The sequence below is a fragment of the Rhamphochromis longiceps genome, linkage group LG13, assembly GCF_057381845.1.
Source record: "Rhamphochromis longiceps isolate RC_006_pf linkage group LG13, R_longiceps_female_GT1.1, whole genome shotgun sequence".
Lineage (NCBI taxonomy): Eukaryota > Metazoa > Chordata > Actinopteri > Cichliformes > Cichlidae > Rhamphochromis > Rhamphochromis longiceps.
The window spans coordinates 5,562,343-5,581,599 of record NC_140569.1 but is presented as its reverse complement, the minus strand read 5'-3'; the positions used below and the strand labels follow the sequence as shown (position 1 = coordinate 5,581,599).

General features: G+C 41.7%; 1 protein-coding gene across 1 annotated transcript in view; it reads left to right on the top strand.

The window, feature by feature from the left end:
• The window catches only part of atrnl1a (attractin-like 1a), a 318,106-nt gene that overhangs the window by 127,782 nt on the left and 171,067 nt on the right, over positions 1-19,257 (top strand). Inside the window, exon 23 of the mRNA XM_085427777.1 lies at positions 12,463-12,515. Coding sequence (XP_085283903.1) covers positions 12,463-12,515 — 53 coding nt within the window. The remainder of the gene's footprint in view (positions 1-12,462; positions 12,516-19,257) is intronic.

Here is a 19,257-nt window from a genome sequence, read left to right as displayed (position 1 = left end):
TTGGTTACAGTTTTAATGTAAATTTATATATAACCTTTTAAAAATCAAACCATTGTCTGTGTCAGCACTTTTAATGTGCAGTCTATTGAACAGTCCATAATTTCTTCTTTCTTGTCGTGTTGTTTGATTCTTTGATCATTTTGATTTGGCTTTAATTTGCCTTCTCTACTGGGCTCCTTTCATTGAAAGCCTATTTGCATGTTTTACTATTCCCAAGTTCAGACCTTCCCAAAGTGTGGGGCCTGCCCCCTAGGGGGGCGCAGAGCCATTGCAGGGAGGGCGCGGTGTGGAAAGGGGGGAAAAAACAAAACACTTGGACACTGCTAGCACGGGGCGCCCACACAAATGCAAAGCAGGAGATGAAGCATCGCTGAATATGTTACCAAACCAACTTCATTCTAAGCCAAAGACTAGAAAATATGGTGAAGCATGTCTGCCCTTTGGCTTCACCTGCACAAGTGCCGAAGTTGGTCTCCCCTGCAGGATTAGTTTTCCCTGCATCGGGAGCAGCGCTGGGGCCCGTTCTTCGTACCTCGCTAAGTAAGTTAGCTGGATTTGATTGTTGACGATTTTGCGTGATCTTGGATCGTTCGGTTCTCCGAAGCTCATCCGGGACTTGCTGTCATAGCAACAGATCCGTAAGCGTAAACCTGCTCGGGAGCAGGTTTACTTTATGTAAACAGGATTAGATCGCGGCCACGCAGGTATGTCCGCTTCATGTATACGAAAGCAACAGCGATATTTTACCACTGTTTTTCCATAAATAAATATTATCAATGTAACTAAAGATAATGCAGTACTTGATTCTTTTATTGATTCCACACAGATACATACAGGTCATTTCCTAAAAAAGGGAAATGTACTATTAATCATTCTATTTCATGTATTTGATTATTTCAGATGTAATTCATATTTTAGAGTAGTAATAGTAAATTACTTCGTGTAATCAAGATGAGAGACCACGGCTATAAAAGCGAAGGTGGATTTGGGAAGCCTGTCGCAGCCATGTCCTGTCCGTATACGCAAACCACCCATTGCGGAAGGTGCAAGATTGATAAGGACAGTGATAGGTTTGTAGCTTGAACCTATTCGCTGGAACGTTGAAGACAATATAATTACACAGCAAGCAAGACACGAAGTAGGCAATGTTCTTCATGTTTCTCGTGCACGGGAGAGAACCGGACAGACGCCGTTCCTTCGCTTGACCCCAGTTGCTCTCGTCCGTTCTCCCGTAACACTGCTCTTTTATTGAGGTTACATGAATATGCATAGGTTCATTAACATATGACGTCTACATACAAACAAAGAGTACCTTGCCTGTGTGTGTGTGTGTGTGTGTGTGTGTGTGCCAAAAGGCACTTAGACTAAGACAGATATAGCTACGTTAATCCTACCATAAAACAATAAGAGAAGGTACGACCTCTCCCATGCTCCCAGAGTGCTCTCTATGCACACAAGGTTTGCAGACTATCAAGGATCAAACCTCTACCAATCTAAAACTAATTATAAAACTCTAAGCATATATAAGTAGATATTTCTAAGCATAAATGACAATCAACAATACAAAACCTAACAGAGTTTTCAGAATTCCGCATATATTGCGGGATAGACAGGATCCTTTAGCTCAGCGCGACAGTGTGCTCATAGAGAGATATCGATATTCCCGTGAGGGTATTATTCACTTAACCAACTTGTTGATGAGGGGGTGCAGGACCACCACCTGTCTTTTTTTGCTCTGCCCTTTTCTTGGTTGCTGTTATGAACAAACAAACAGATTATTTCAGGGTCTCTTTTCAAGAGACGAAAAGCAATATAAGTGATAAATATTACCATTCTGTAGAATATTCTTATATTTCACTTTTACTTGTTCCCATGTTCTAGTGGGTCCTGTTGTGGCTCTAATGTGAAAGAGGATATAATGTAACATAATGTAATATAATGTAATATAATATTGGATAATATAGTGTAATATAATAAATCTACCCTACCGCCTACTGGTGTTGGCCAGAGGGGCCGATGGCGCGATATGGCAGCCTGGCTTCTGTCAGTCTGCCCCAGGGCAGCTGTGGCTACACCTGTAGCTGCCTCCACCAGTGTATGAATGTGAGAGTGACTGAATAGTGGCATTGTAAAGCGCTTTGGGTGCCTTGAAAAGCGCTATATAGATCCAATCCATTATTATTATTATTATTATTATTATTAAATTACTTACGAGTTTAATTTGTCAGCAACTTTCTGCCAGCCCTCTCTCCTTGCTTTTGCAGCCTTTGCAGTGTTCCCTTGCGTTTTAATTAAACTTTGAAACTCCTGAAATCCCTCAATCAAGAGTTCTTGCTCTGCTGCCGAAAAATACCGAGCGCGCTCCTTCGACATTTTCACCGACCAATCAAAGGGTTGCCGATCAATGTTTCTACTATCGATGCATAGCCCCTGTTAAGCCACCCAGTGATCTCACATTACTTCATCCAGCTATACTAATCGTCAACAACAGGTGTGTTCGAAGAACCGGAATAGCGAGCTCAGAGTTAGCGCGATGATTTGATCTTGGATGTGTCATTTGATCTTGGATGTAGTAAGCGAGGTACGAAGAACGGGCCCCTGGGCTCTTCAAATCACGGACAAACAGAATCCCACATTCTTGATTTTTAGTTCACAAACACTTCTCATAATGACTAACCACTCCTGACATTTTGGAGATGTTAGCTCTTTATACAGTAAAGTTACAGCGGGATACAAATAATATCAGGCTGATCCTGCCACGATTTGTCCCCTGGTTCAAATCCCGGACAAACAGTATCCCACAGTTTTTTTATGTTTTTAAACCCATTTTGCACAGAGGCATTTTTTTGAAAAATGTATTGATAGTTTTTTTTAAAACTCCAAAAAAGGAGTTTTAAAAAAATCTCCATTTTCAGTGATTCAAAACGCCGTTAACGTGTGGACGAAACAGCTGCGTTTTCAAAAATACCCTTATAAGTGTGGACGTAGCATAAAAGAGTTAGTAGTTTATTTTATTACTACCTGTAATTTATTGCAGATTACTTGTATTTCCTTAATTGTTTAGCACTTTTCTTGTAAAACAAAGGGGGACCTAGCAAAAAAAGTTTGGGAACCACTGCCCAAGTTTAATACCATGTGTGGTCTTTTTTGTCTTGTTTTGTTTTGTTTTATTCTGTGAATAATCTGCCATAATTAAACCCATGAAATCCCAGCAGTAAAAACATCTTTCTATAGTAAAAAATATATATAATATATATGAGCTAAAATGTTTCGTCTTAATTTTATTTACCTTTGCTGAGTTTTACAAGATCGGCGATCACAGCTCAGCACTTGTCATTTGCTGTGTGTGTGTGTGTGTGTGTTGTGTAGCTGAGTCACCATTTGTTTTAAGTGATGAGGCTCTCCAGTCTCGTGTGGCCCCTATCTTGTTCCCATTACGGTTGTTTTAAGCAGCTTAAGTGTCTGTCCCCTTTTTGTGGGAGCTTTGCATCCAGGACTTTATGGTCCCTTGAAGAGTAAAAAAAAAAAAAGAAAAAAGAAAAACATGTCCTCTGCCCATAAACTAACCCTCTTGCAAGTCTTTCAACTTCTTGCGTGTAAGAGTTACAACATTCAGTATATATGCATGTTTAAAAAAATCATTATTGATTGCTGCTTCAGCAAATTTGCTAAGTGTGTAATGTTTATAAGATTGTTTATAAGATTGGGGAAACCTGCAGTCAGCTGAGACTGAAGAAGTCACTTGGATGAGTGACGAAGCGTTTCTCCCACTGAAAACGCTACGTCCAGAAGAACAAAATCAACTTTTGGAGACTGTGTATTTTTTTTATTCAAGATTATTAGCAACAATCCTTCCCCTTTTTACAAATGTAATAATATAACTTTTTTTTTAAATATATGAAAGTAGTATTCATGTTTTGAATAGAGGAGATGAAGCAGGAAAGTCCTCCACAAGAGATGTTTCTGTGCATATGCTGCTGGTGACAAACTTTTTAGAAGAAACAACGTTAAAAATCTGAGCTCATATCACCAAATGCAGCCTACAAGTAGAGACAGCTACTTCAAAGCCATCCTATCTATAATTGGGGTCGCACTTGAATTTGTCCCAAAAGACGATATTCCTGCGCTGCAAAAAGATCCAGAGCAACAGAATATATGTTTTGAAAATACTATTTTTATAGGTGCCCCTTTTTTTTTGATCAACAATTAGATTAATGACTAATTTAATTGCATGATTTCTGTTCGTAACTAACTCGGAACTGCACCCAGAATGACAACACCGCTAATTAAAATTAATCCAAACTCGCTCACAAAACCATAAAATCTGTTTGCATTTGTGTTTTTTCAAAAACATACATGACCATTTTTTTCCACTTTGCTGCAGAAATGTTCTGCTTGAATTGAAAATACAAAAAAATAGGACAAAAGTGCTTTCAGTATTAAAGGACCAGTCACTCACAACTTTATTTTGTGAGGCGAGAACGGCACAAAACAGCCTCGTCTAAAAGGAAAGCTCTCTCCATTTTGGCCTCCGCTGTGTCCGGCCTTGCAGAGCATTTGTTTGATAAAAGTGAGTGCAGAGTGAACACAGTGCCACATCATGAAATAACGGTGGTTAAATCCAAGAGTAAATTTTGTAAGAAGGCAGAGTAGGGCAGGTTCATGCTTCTTGTACCAGCTAACATATTCTTCAGAGCAGCTATTGTAAGTAGTTGGAATGAATCTCTAACCTACGTTGTGGGTAGAGAAGCAAAATTGAAAATATTTGGAAATATAACCACAGCTTAAAAGAAGAAAACTATGATTAAAATGAGTGAAAGTACTTTTAAAATCATATTTGGCTTCAGATAAAGGCCCAAGGCAATTTATGACATTGTGTTTATCACAGTAAATCTCCTTGTGCTGAAATAGGCTTACTATATTCATTCCTTTGTGGCAGTTGGCTGGGAGCGACTCCAAAGCTTTTAAAGTCACAGAGTCCTCTTGAGATGACGCAGCTCCATTTACCAAGTCTCTTCTCTGGATTCAACACTTTTTAATAAGCCTCTTTCATCCTCTCTTAAGCTTCAGTTCTCCTTTTAAGAAGGGCACTTCACCTTCCTTGTGCTCCACTTTGCTTTGGCTTCTAGTCTCAGAGACTGGGTGGGGGGTGTATTTGATTCTTATGTTTTTTTTTCTCCATCCACATCATATCTGGTGGTCTATATGTAATAGAGTCTTGCTCATTTAAGTGGTTTTGAACAAATAATACAGAGGGCGGTACTGTGAAGCAGGTTCAACAAATCCAGATTTTCTTGGTTATCCAGAAACCTAATCAGGGTTAACCCAGACTTCCTGCTTCAGGCTCTGTGTTTGATTACATGTGCATTTGCAAGGGAAAAAAACAAACAAAAATATACATAAAAAAAACTAAAAGCATCTGACTGAACTTGGATCTTGACTTGGTAATTACACCCAAAAGCTAATCGCGTTTTTGCTTTTCTTTGGTACTTTTGGGTCAATATCTTGTTGCACCACTCAGGCTGTCCTTAACATTAGGTCTTGGACTCCTGCTCTGATATTGTTTCTTAAAATTATGAATTTATTGTTGTCTTACTGATTTTCCAACATGGTCCCAAATTATAATGCTACCTCCACCATGCTTCAGTTTGGCTCAGTTCCTGGCATTGGTGTGCCATGCCTTTTTCTCCAAATGAGTGTTGTTTAAACAGAACATTGTGGTGTTGTGGAACATCCAGGTGGTGCTTCACAAACTTGACATCTGTTTTAATTAATGGATTAATTTTTTAAGCAGTCATTTCTTCTGTTTCCTTCCGTGTCCTGGGTAGAATTCTTTTTCAGTATGATTTTTACCAAGTTATAGAAATGTCTGCAGGTGCAGGTTTTGTTGTTACTTTATTTCATCTTCACCTTTTCAAGGATTGTATATTGTGTACATCATGCCTTCTCCTAAAGATTGCAGCTGTCCTGTATTTACTTCAATTATAGACAATATATAGTTTTTAGAAATGCTTTTTGGGTCTTTTCCAGCTTCATACATCTTTAAATTGCTTCTTGTAAGGTCCTGTGAAGGTTTTTGTGATCGAGACATGGTTCACACCAATCAGTTTTTAATGAGCGGAGCTGTAACCGGGATTTGTGTGTCTTTATTTATAGGCAGGGCACATCTACAGCCCACTCTACTAGTCTCCTAAATGGAACAACTGACACCAAGTTGCTTTTTGAAAAGTATCGTTTGAATCCATACTGTTTCACGGGTACTTGGGAACCATTGTTTATCTGTTTAAAGTCTGAGAGGGCTTTTCCTCTAATTTATTAGAGAAGAATCTTGTTGCTGTTTCTTGTTTTATTGTTGTCCTAAACTCCTGATTCAGGATAAAAGCTCCGTGAAGCTGCTATGGTTTAAGGCCACGTCCTTGGCCAGGGTTTATAGAAGAATGAAATATTCAGCATCCAGCATAGCTCTGTGACCTGCTGCAGCGCTACAGAAGAATTCATAAAGACCAGCTGTAAACTCGACCTGCTCTCGCCTTCTTGTTCATGTAGCCCCCCCTCGCCCATTGTACTCTTGAATGTTCTTTTTAGGCTCTATTTTCTTCCCACTAACTGTCTGTGTTGTTGAACCCTCCCTCCTTAATCTGTTGCACTATGAATCAGTCATTATTCTGTGGAGCTCTTTGGATGATTCATTGACCATATTTGGCAAAGCTTGTCAGTAAGCTGCATTTGATAGCAGCTGGTTTGCTTTCTCGCTCTCTCTGGTCAAAATACAGGATTCATCAAGTCATTGCAATATCAGTAAACACCTTATTGTTTTTCATTTTAAAGTCTTCCAAATGAATGTCCTATAGAGCCACTCACCCACTGACACAAAAGAGATTTTTCACTCCCTCACGGTGATGCAAAGAGCCTTGAAAGCCTTGGCATTATAATAACAATTATATTTGCTCTTATCACATTTTTTACGGTTCCTTTTCCACCGAGCCTGCACTGGGAGTTTAATAACTGTAGCTTTTGTTCTGTTCTGCCAGGCAATAATTTACTTATCTGTGGCCTAAGCTGCTTCAGGTACACATCATCCATCTTGGCACTTTAATGGCTTTAAAAGTATGCACATCATTTCCTGATGATAACAGAATAAAACCTGTAACTCTGACGTTTTTCTTCTATTACTTCTACTTACGAACTTAAAACATTACATTAATTCTCTGTTTATGTTTGATTTTTTTTTTTTTTTAACAGATATTTGTTGCAAGAGCTCATCTTAGTTTTTAGGGACTTTTTGTGGACCTAAAGGTCACAGATGTCAGCAACAGCCAATTATCGCCCATCAACAGATGATGCAAGCATTTTAAAAAGATGTTAAAAGTCTTTTTGGTCACAGTGAATTCGCCTAAATGTTAAATGAAGTCCAGATAAAAAGTGAAACACAGACCCTGATAAACAATTTATTGTGTCACAATGCTTTTTGGAAAATACGTCCACAATGACAGCGGCTGTTGTCTGAAAAGTGAAATGTCAGGGTGTTTGTCTCTTGCCATTGTCAAAAATATGACGAATATGTTTCCTTCTTTGCTTTCCACTCAGGGACCTTGATTAGAGTCAGCCCAGACAATCCAAGACAGAAATTTCAATCTGAGTGACCTAGAAGAGTACAGATCGAACCTTTGAGTCACATTTGAAAGAGGTAGTATTTACCATAAAGCACTGTGCTTTTAAAAGTCTGTCTACTTCAATATCAGTCTTGAAAGATAGCAAAACACTGTCAGTGTCTGTTGCTTGCCTAATGTTTTGTCTGAGCTCTTCTACAAGTCTTGTGAATTTTATATTTATTATAATTGAAGAAGTTCATCCTCTGGTCAGTTTTTGATAGATTAATCTGTCATTACTAATCCGTCACAACCATTGTAGCAGAATTTACATTTGCCATAATTACCACAACTTGCTATCATTCTGTCTGTGAAAGTTTATTGGTCCACGGGCACCTTCTCTGAGTGATACTCAAATAATTTTTATTTAGAATAGAATAGAATAGAATTCAACTTTATTGTCATTGCACATGCACAGGTACAGGGCAACGAAATGCAGTTTGCATCCATCCAGAAGTGCTTTAGTGATATAGATATATTACAATATATATTAGCAATAATATAGATATGTGAGTATATTACAGAAATGGGTCTATTATGGTATGTTATAATGTACACGGTATGAAGTATGTTGTGAATATTCTATAACTATAAGTATGTACAGGCTGTAGTGAGTACAAGCTATGTACAGGATATGAACAGGATATAAATATGAAAAACTATACAGAATATGAAATAACTTTACAGAATCTGGGATATACAGCTATACAGAAATGGGAACTATGCAAGTTGTAAACAGTTGTAGGATTAAAGATTATCGAATGTACAGAATGATTATTTACACAGAGCTATACAGTAGTGCAGTTAAGATAAGTGAGGGTGTAGATAGTTTCTACAGAGGCTATATAAAGTGCTAGTGGTTGTGAGTGGTGGTTCAGTCCATGTTATTATTGTGTTTGAGGGTACAGTTGTCCATTGTGGGTGTGTGTATGTTCAGTCCATGAGTTTAACGTGGGTCAGATGTCAGGAGGCAGAGTTCAGGAGTCTGACAGCTGTGGGGAAGAAGCTGTTCCGGTACCTGGTGGTCTTAGTCCGGAGGCTCCTGTGGCGCCTCCCAGAGGGCAGGAGGGTGAAGAGTCCATGTGATGGGTGACTGGGGTCTTTGATGATTTTCCCAGCCCTTTTCAGACACCGCTTCCTGTAGATGTCTTTTATGGCAGGAAGTGGTGCTCCGGCGATGCGCTGGGCAGTTTTCACGACCCTCTGCAACGCCTTCCGGTCCGAGGCAGAGCAGTTCCCGTACCAGACTGTTATACAGTTGGTCAGGATGCTCTCGATGGTGCAGCGATAGAAGTTCACCAGGATGTCTGAGGACAGGTGGTTCTTCCTCAGAGTCCTCAAGAAGAAGAGGCGCTGGTGAGCCTTCTTGACCAGCTTGGAGCAGTTGGTTGTCCAGGTGAGATCCTCGGAGATGTGGACTCCCAGGAACTTGAAGCTGCTCACACGCTCCACAGCCGTCCTCTTAATGTGGATGGGTGGATGTGGGTCAGGATTCCTCCTGTAGTCCACGATGAGCTCCTTGGTCTTCTCGGTGTTAAGCAGCAGGTTGTTTCTCCGTAAAAATGATAATATGTGCTATGTGTAGTGTGATGTACTTGAGCTACCTGTCGCAAACCACTCTGACTGACCTGGACGTTTTACTTTCTTATCCAGAAGCATTCTTTTTCTCTATAATGGATAATGCTGAACTGATTCCACTTTACAGGCTGTAGCTGGCCAGTCTGTCTGACCAGTTAACATCCTGTCTTATCTAGGTAATCGTTAAATGCAAAAACACAAAAGATAAACAAGGTTGTTCCAAAGTTTTCCACCCCAGCCAAACCCGAACAGTTGTTTGAGCTGACGTGGTACTCTAAAGCGTGATCGAGAACAGCTACGCTATTGTCCCAGCTATGGATCTGAGTGCAGCAGTTGCTTTTCAACGTTGTCTTTTCAAGTGATGTGTTTTTGTATGGATTTCCAGTGTGTTCTCATCCCAGGGCATCTAATAGTGCAGATTTGTTCTCTGTTTAGCTCTTCGGCTTATGAGGGAGGCACAGTTTGTGCCCTGTTTGTGGCTTTGTGTCTGATTTAGGCAAGGCAAGGCAAATTTATTTGTATAGCACAATTCAACAACAAGGTGATTCAAAGTGCTTTACAGAGACATTAGAAACAAAAACAAATAAAAAGCATGATTTAAAATTGATTAAAACAAGCAAACAAACAAACTAACTAAACACACACATTTCACACCTGTTCGCGCGATCTGAACCCTTATCGTAAGGGGAGCTACCAGTCCTTCTGTGGACGAGCTACTTTCTATTTTAAATTCCCTGAATTTAAAATACTCTCTAGACCCAGTCTAGACCCAGTTTACTGTTAAGGTCGCCAAAACAGCTTTTTTTTTTATATAATGGAAGTGAAGCCAAAAGGACACCTTGAGCAGTTTCCTTTGGACTTGGATTGAGCTGGGCCTCTATTTGCATACAAATCCGCCACATTTGTTCAGTTTGTTCAGAAATCTAACCTGGTGACCCACTGTTTCTCGTGCATGTGCATGAAATTCTTTAGGATGTGGAGACATTGAAGACTTTTGAAGAAACTGGCTCTCTCATCAGCGTTATAGTTTGAGGTTTTATTTTTGGTAATTATGCATGCCTGCTTGTATGCGTGAGTCTGTGAGGCTCTGGGAAATAGAGAGCACGCAGCTGATTAGAGAGAATTATCGGGGGAATTGGCCTCACAAAAAGCTGGCAGAAGACGAGACACACACACACACACACACACACACACACACACACACACACACACTTTAAGACAAAAACACCATGAGACCGGACAGTGTGCGCACCGCGGATGACGTCAGTGCGCACACTGTGTCTGAGGAGGATGTGCGGAAGTGCTTCAGGAAGGTGAACGCACGCAAAGCTACTGGTCCGGACGGGATTCCCGGCCGCGTCCTCAGGTCATGCGCGGCTCAGCTGGCTGGAGTGTTCACGCACATCTTCAACCTTTCCCTCTCTCTGTCTGTAGTCCCAGCCTGCTTCAAAATGGCCACCATCGTCCCTGTACCCAAATCCTCCACCATCCCCTCATTGAACGACTGGCGACCTGTAGCCCTGACCCCCATCGTAAGCAAATGCTTCGAGAAGCTGGTCAGGGACTTCATCTGCTCTGCACTACCCGACTCACTGGACCCTCTACAGTTTGCATACCGCCACAACAGGTCCACTGACGATGCCATAGCCCTGACACTACACACTGCCCTGTCACACCTGGAGAAGAGAGACACGTATGTGAGGATGCTGTTTGTAGATTACAGCTCAGCATTCAATACCATCGTTCCCTCGAAGCTGGACAGGAAACTACAGGATCTAGGACTGAGCAGCTCCCTCTGCAGCTGGATCCTTAGCTTCCTGTCTGACAGACGCCAGGTGGTCAGACTGGGCAGCATCACCTCATCCCCCATCACACTGAACACTGGTGCTCCACAGGGGTGTGTACTGAGCCCTCTCCTGTACTCACTCTACACCTACGACTGCACAGCCACTAACAGCTCCAACATCATTGTGAAGTTTGCGGACGACACTACAGTGGTGGGTCTTATCACCAACGGTGATGAGACGGCTTACAGGGAGGAGGTCAGCGCCCTGACCCACTGGTGTCAAGACAACCATCTCACCCTCAACGTCGCAAAGACAAAGGAGTTGATAGTGGACTTCCGGAGGTGCAGAGAAGTACACACCCCCATCACCATCAATGGCGCTGCTGTGGAGAGAGTGAGCAGCTTCCGGTTCCTTGGCGTACACCTGGCTGAGGATCTTACGTGGTCAGTACACACAAACAAAACAGTGAAGAAGGCGCAGCAGCGCCTCTTCTTTCTCAGGAGACTGAAAAGATTCGGCATGAGCCCCCGCATCCTCAGGACCTTCTATCACTGTGCCATTGAGAGCATCCTCACTGGATGCATCACCACCTGGTATGGCAACAGCACCGCCTACAACTGCAAAGCTCTCCAGCGAGTAGTGCGGTGCTCTGAACGGATAATTGGAGGTGAGCTTCCCTCCCTCCAAGACATCTACAGGAAGCGCTGCCTGAGGAAAGCGGGGAGGATCATCAAGGACTCCAGTCACCCCAGCCATAAACTGTTCAGACTGCTTCCATCAGGAAGGAGGTTCTGCAGCATCCGGTCCCGAACCAGCAGACTGAGAGACAGCTTTTTCCATCAGGCCATCAGACTGCTGAACACGTCATAGACACCTCAGCTTCACTACTGGAACTTCAACATTATGCACTACATACTGTATATAAATGCCACTTGTTTTGCACATATTCAACTCTGTATATTTTATATATTTTATTATTATTATTATTATTATTATTTTATTTTATTTTTTTTACTATTTAATTTGTAAAAATGTGTACACACACACACACACACACACACACACACACACACACACACACACACACACACACACACACACACACACACACACACACACGTAGGAAAATATTTAGTATACACATCCAGAAATGCATACACTATTATATATTGTACATATATTTATTAGTTTCAGGTTGGCCATTCTTGTATTTTGCTCGTTTGTGTTGTTGTGTTTGCACATCTCTGTTGCTTGTGGGGCTCGCACACAAGAATTTCACTCGCATGTGCTGTGCCAGTGTGCCTGCACATGTGATGTGACAATAAAAGTGATTTGATTTGATTTGAAAAACTTCATGCAAACTCAAGCTGCGTTGAATGCAGATGCTATTATTCTTTGTCTCACTTATTCTTTTCTTTGTACCGGTCTCTTTTTCTGTGTTGTTGCAGATGTGACTCAGAGAACCGTTACCTTGGTAACCCCCTTCGAGGAACCTGTTATTGTAAGTATCCCGCCACCGATACACCTGAGTCTCCCTCGCCTGCGCACATCCATTCTTACCTTGGTTAATATGTCAGTCTGTGTGCATGTTTCGTTTCATTTTGTGTCTCCAAAAAGAAAGGAAAGCGTCCAGGAAGCGGACACACACCCTGTTAGTTTTCATTATTTTACGTGACCACAGAGTAATAATCTTAAGTAATTACTTAATTTAATAAAGTAAAAGAAACTTGCTTTATTTGAACTTTGTTGAAACTTACTGCAATGGACATACACTTCAGTTGGGCAAATGTGGAAATTAGTGATTAGCTTTATCAATCACACATACTGTAGCTATGCCAAAGGGTGACTTTCAGTACAGCTTAGAAGTGTCATTAAGTACATTTCATAGCATTTTGGTGAAAAATTGATTGTAACTTGAATACAAATTTGCATTGTTGTTTACCAGTTGTATCTAGAATGTTAACTGATTTAATCTCTATGAGCAAACAGAGCTGTAGTAACTACAGAGGGATGCAGTTGATGAACCACAGCCACAGGCTGGGTTTACATCACGATCTGCCCTGAGAATCTTCTTGTTTGCAGTGACTGATAGACTGATAATACTTTATTCATCCCGAGCGAAATTGGGTTAAGGCTGCCAGCCGTGCCAGCGCCATCTTACCATGCATACATTACACAAACATCACATGGGGAAGACAGGTCAGAGAGGTATAACAATGGAAAATGCACAACATGAGGAAAGATGAGGAGAAAAAAGATTGGTAGATGTCGTTCAATGTCCTCCATCGAGAGTGTCGGCAGACACACAACGCAACCGACCAATGCGTGTCCGGCAGCAAACGTCTCCGCAGGACAATCGGGCTCTCCCAAGCCCAGGAAGGTGTCAATTCCGTTACGGGACCAGTTGATCAAATCCATAATTCTTTAGGTTTTCGAGAACAAGACTGAGAAACTCTTTGAGGCTTAGAGAATAAGCGAGACTATGCAAAAGACATGAGAAACCAAGCAGGAAAGATAAGGGAGAGGGAGAAGGAGAAAAGTGCGAAGAGCCAAGAGAGCAAAAAATAAATAAATAAATAAATAAAAAATGATGGAAATGATGATGGACAGGTTGACAGAAAGGCCTGGAAGGGCTCTCGTGGACTATGATTCAGATGATGTTGTGAGCTGTAGTGAGAGCTGGGAGCATGTGAAAGTGAGCCTGGAACGATGGAGGTATGAACTGGAGAGAATAGAAGCAAGAGAGAATACATGTGGAAATGAGAGGAGGACAGGTCTAACAGGCTGCGAGGACTAGTAAAAGTAGATGAATTTAAATATGTGGTTCCAACTATTCAAAGAGAGTGCAGACAGGGTGGAATGGGTGGAGACAAGTATCAGGGGTGATTTGTGACAGAAGCACAGCAGCAAGAGTGAAGGGCAAGGTTTATAGGATGATAGTGAGACCTGCTATAAACAGGTTGCCTCTAAACTCCACTATGACCTCTAAACGGAGCAGAGCAGTCAAAAGAAGATGAATCTCTTCAAGAAAACATGACCCTATTTAGGTAAAATGCAAATGAAGCTTTGGTTATATCCCTTAAAATTGAATTTTCAAATCAAATTTCTGGCCCTGACAGAGAATCACACTTCCTTCCTTCCTAGCATGTCATGTAGCAGGTTTACCACAACTATACATTCATTTGAGAGTCTAGTGGGGTGATTGATTTTCAAAGAGTAGTTAAATATTTTCCAGCGAATATCTGTCTATCCAGTACTTTTGGCTCAAAATGGACATTCTTAGTTGGTAGTAAACCTTTTGGTAGATGTTAGTATTGAAATAACTGCATCACTGTGTTGTTTTGCCCTCTCGTGAGCAAAAACATGGTATGAACCTGAAGGTTTTCTCATAAAATAAGAGTCAGATCCAATTTTAACACCAATATGTGCCTCACTTTTGATTGTGAGAGAGGGTCCAGTTATTGTTATTTATTTGCTTGACCACAAAAGCATCATATCTACTGCATGTCTGGGGCAAATGTAGAAATATTCCATAACCATCTCTCAGTAGTTGGACTCATATATTGAAGTTTTGAAAAAGAAACCGCGAACACCATCTTTGTGTAACAGTTGGTTGCAAATATTTTCCTACTTTTGAAATGGATAAAGAAACAAAGTTTTGTTCCGCTCCACAACTTTGTTTTCCTGCTTCCAGATGCTAGCAAGGATCACATTGACTTATCTCATTTGCAACAAATTGCTGGTTTTCCTTTCAAAGGGCAAACGAAGGAGGAATGCTGCAGACAAAACAGATGTTTTGTGGCACACAACCATTCTCACTCAGTCTGCATCTTCTCTGTCTCTCTCGCAGCCACTTGTGCATAAATACATACACACGTTCAGTCTATGAATTGCCATCATCGCTTCTTATATTATAACACACTACAATCAAGTTCAAGTCCTGTCAATGTCAATAACCCTCTAGTTTGAGTGAGGCTATCATTGTTTCAATGAGGGAGGCTTGAAAGGATACAGCAATCAGAAGAGTCATGCCATCAATTGCACTGGTAACATCAGAAATGCCTTTGATCGCAAAACAAGGTCTTTTGAAGAAAGGATAGCGGCATACTCTCACCTTTGCTGCTGGAAAACTTTTATCGTGATATGCTTTGACTGAGCGGTTTGCACCATTGTGCCCTTCAAGGAAAGGCAACAGTCAGTTAAAGAAACAAACCAGCTAAGATTTTGGAAATTAATTATTTATTGTTAAACAGTTTGATCACACTGCAGTTATTTTTGCCTGGAAAGAGGGCAGTTTGCTTTGAAGGTACATTCAGTAGCTTTTTTGAGGATTTTAAATAGGAAAAAATAAGTTATCGTCTTGTACATATACTCTATACTGGCAAAATTATTCACTTATCAATTAAAACTATTAAAATCAGGTGTTTTGATCACTTCCATAGCCACAGGTGTAAAGAGTTAAGCACCCAGGCATGCAGACCGCTTCTACAAACATGATTGAATTACATGCTCTGTGAATTCCAGCGTGGTATTCACTACTAAATATAACACAATCAGCTGTTAGCAGTATTATAACAAAGTGGAAGCGATTGAGAACAAAAGCACAGCAGCCACAAAGTGGTAGGTCACTTAAAATCACAGAGCGGGGTTGGCGGATGCTGAGGTGCATAGTGTGCAGAGGGCACCAACTTTCTGCAGAGTTAATCAGTACAGACTGCAAACTTCATGTGGCCTTCAGATTAGCTCAACATCACTGTGAAGAGAGCTTCATGGAATTGCTTCCAGTGGCTGAGCAGCTGCATCCAAGCTTTACATCACCAAGCACAATGCAAAGCATCAGATGCAGTGCTGTAACGCATGCTGCCACTGGAGACGAGCAGTGGAGACGTGTTCTCGGGAGTTAGAATCATTTGGCGATTGATGAGCCTTTTGATTGATGAGCCAATTGAGGTTCTGTACTTGTCAGGAGAACAGGACTTGTCTAACTACACTGTGCCAAATGTAAAGTTAGATAGAGAGTGTTGTGTGAGTTTGTTTCTTCAAGAGTTAGGCTCAGCTTCTTAGTTCCAGTGAAACGGACACTTAATGGTTGAGCATACCAAGACCTCTGGGACAATTTTAGGCAGATGAGCAAACACTTTTGGCTATGTAGTATAAATTGAGTAGTGTGTGATAACATCTTCCAACAAAATGATGCATTCTCATGAACTTCAGAATTAATCTGTGATTCAAATTCCTTCCACTAAATTGCTTTTTATTTATGTGGCTAGAGACTGGTCAGATACTTAGCACCTTCAAACTCAAGATATGAAGGATCATACCTATGTTTATTATTTAAGAAGGGGTCCCCTTTATCCAAGGAAGTAATGATGTGAAAGAAAGAGATAATGAGACCAGGTTAAAAAAAAAAAAAATCTTCCTCCTCAGTTCAATCCTCATCTCCTGAACTGAAGTAGAGCTCTACAGGGAGTGCAGAATTATTAGGCAAGTTGTATTTTTGAGGAATAATTTTATTATTGAACAACAACCATGTTCTCAATGAACCCAAAAAATGCATTAATATCAAAGCTGAATGTTTTTGGAAGTAGTTTTTAGTTTGTTTTTAGTTTTAGCTATTTTAGGGGGATATCTGTGTGTGCAGGTGACTATTACTGTGCATAATTATTAGGCAACTTAACAAAAAACAAATATATACCCATTTCAATTATTTATTTTCACCAGTGAAACCAATATAACATCTCCACATTCACAAATATACATTTCTGACATTCAAAAACAAAACAAAAACAAATCAGCGACCAGAATCAGAATCAGAATCAGAAAGGGGTTTATTGCCAAATGTTGAGCAGGTTTACAACATTAGGAAATTGCTGCGGTGCTTCAGTGCAAGCGTAGTGTCATAAATAGCACTTAAATAGACATGAAAAAATAAAAGTAGGAATAAGAATCAAAAGTGCTACGTAGAAAGATATGTGCATGAGATATATACATGAGAATAAGAATTAAGAGTGCTACGTTGAAAGATATATACATGAGTGCAGGTGGTGATCAGTGCCAAACATGGAATGATGCAGTGACACAGCGTAGGGTCATGTGTTAGTGGTGGGAACAGTCATATGGTTATTGTTCATGTGTCCAACAGCAGAGGGGAAGAAACTGTTCTTATGGCGAGAGGTTCTGGTGCGAATGAACCGGAGCCTCCTGCCTGAGGGGAGCAGGTCAAACAGACTGTGTCCAGGGTGAGAAGGGTCAGCTGAGATCCGAGCTGCACGCCGCAATGTCCTGGAGGTGTACAGGTCCTGCAAAGATGGGAGTCTGCAGCCAATCACCTTCTCAGCAGAGCGCACAACACGCTGCAGTCTCTGTTTGTCCCTGATAGTGGCTCCAGCGTACCACACGGTGATGGAGGAGGTGAGGATGGACTCGATGATTGCGGTGTAGAACTGCATCATCGTCCGTGTTGGCAGGTTGAATTTCTTCAGCTGCCTCAGGAAGTACATCCTCTGCTGGGCTTTCTTGATGACGGAGGTGATGGTGGGCTCCCACTTCAGGTCCTGGGTGATGGTGGTACCCAGGAAGCGGAATGAGTCCACAGAGGTGATGGGGGTGTCAGTCAGGATGATGGGGGGGAGTGGGGCTGTGTGCTTCCTGAAGTCCACAATAATCTCCACTGTCTTCTGGGCATTCAGCACCAGGTTGTTGTGGCTGCACCAGGACACCAGACATTCAACCTCCCTCCTGTAGGCAGACTCATCCCCGTCCGAGATGAGCCCAATAACGGTGGTGTCATCTGCAAACTTGATTAGCTTGACAGACTGGTGGGTGGAGGTGCAGCAGTTGGTGTACAGGGAGAAGAGCAGAGGAGAAAGAACACAGCCCTGAGGGGAGCCGGTGCTGATGGTCCGGGAGTCCGAGACATTCTTTCCCAGCCTCACATGCTGCTTCCTGTTCGTCAGGAAGTCAGTGATCCACCGGCAGATGGGATCAGGCACATTCATCTGGGAAAGCTTGCCTCGGAGATGGTCTGGAAGGATGGTGTTGAAGGCAGAGCTGAAGTCCACAAACAGGATCCTGGCGTAGGTTCCTGGGGAGTCCAGATATATCCACCAATATAGCCACCTTTCTTTGCAAGGACACTCAAAAGCCTGCCATCCATGGATTCTGTCAGTGTTTTGATCTGTTCACCATCAACATTGCGTGCAGCAGCAACCACAGCCTCCCAGACACTGTTCAGAGAGGTGTACTGTTTTCCCTCCTTGTAAATCTCACATTTGATGATGGACCACAGGTTATCAATGGGGTTCAGATCAGGTGAACAAGGAGGCCATGTCATTAGTTTTACTTCTTTTATACCCTTTCTTGCCAGCCACGCTGTGGAGTACTTGGACGCGTGTGATGGAGCATTGTCCTGCATGAAAATCATGTTTTTCTTGAAGGATGCAGACTTCTTCCTGTACCACTGCTTGAAGAAGGTGTCTTCCAGAAACTGGCAGTAGGACTGGGAGTTGAGCTTGACTCCATCCTCAACCCGAAAAGGCCCCACAAGCTCATCTTTGATGATAACCAGCCCAAACCAGTACTCCACCTCCACCTTGCTGGCGTCTGAGTCGGACTGGAGCTCTCTGCCCTTTACCAATCCAGCCACGGGCCCATCCATCTGGCCCATCAAGACTCACTCTCATTTCATCAGTCCATAAAACCTTAGAAAAACCAGTCTTGAGATATTTCTTGGCCCAGTCTTGACGTTTCAGCTTGTGTGTCTTGTTCAGTGGTGGTCGTCTTTCAGCCTTTCTTACCTTGGCCATGTCTCTGAGTATTGCACGCCTTGTGCTTTTGGGCACTCCAGTGATGTTGCAGCTCTGAAATATGGCCAAACTGGTGGCAAGTGGCATCTTGGCAGCTGCACGCTTGACTTTTCTCAGTTCATGGGCAGTTATTTTGCACCTTGGTTTTTCCACACGCTTCTTGCGACCCTGTTGACTATTTTGAATGAAAAGCTTGATTGTTCGATGATCACACTTCAGAAGCTTTGCAATTTTGAGACTGCTGCATCCCTCTGTAAGATATCTCACTATTTTTGACTTTTCTGAGCCTGTCAAGTCCTTCTTTTGACCCGTTTTGCCAAAGGAAAGGAAGTTGCCTAATAATTATGCACACCTGATATAGGGTGTTGATGTCATTAGACCACACCCCTTCTCATTACAGAGATGCACATCACCTAATATGCTTAATTGGTAGTAGGC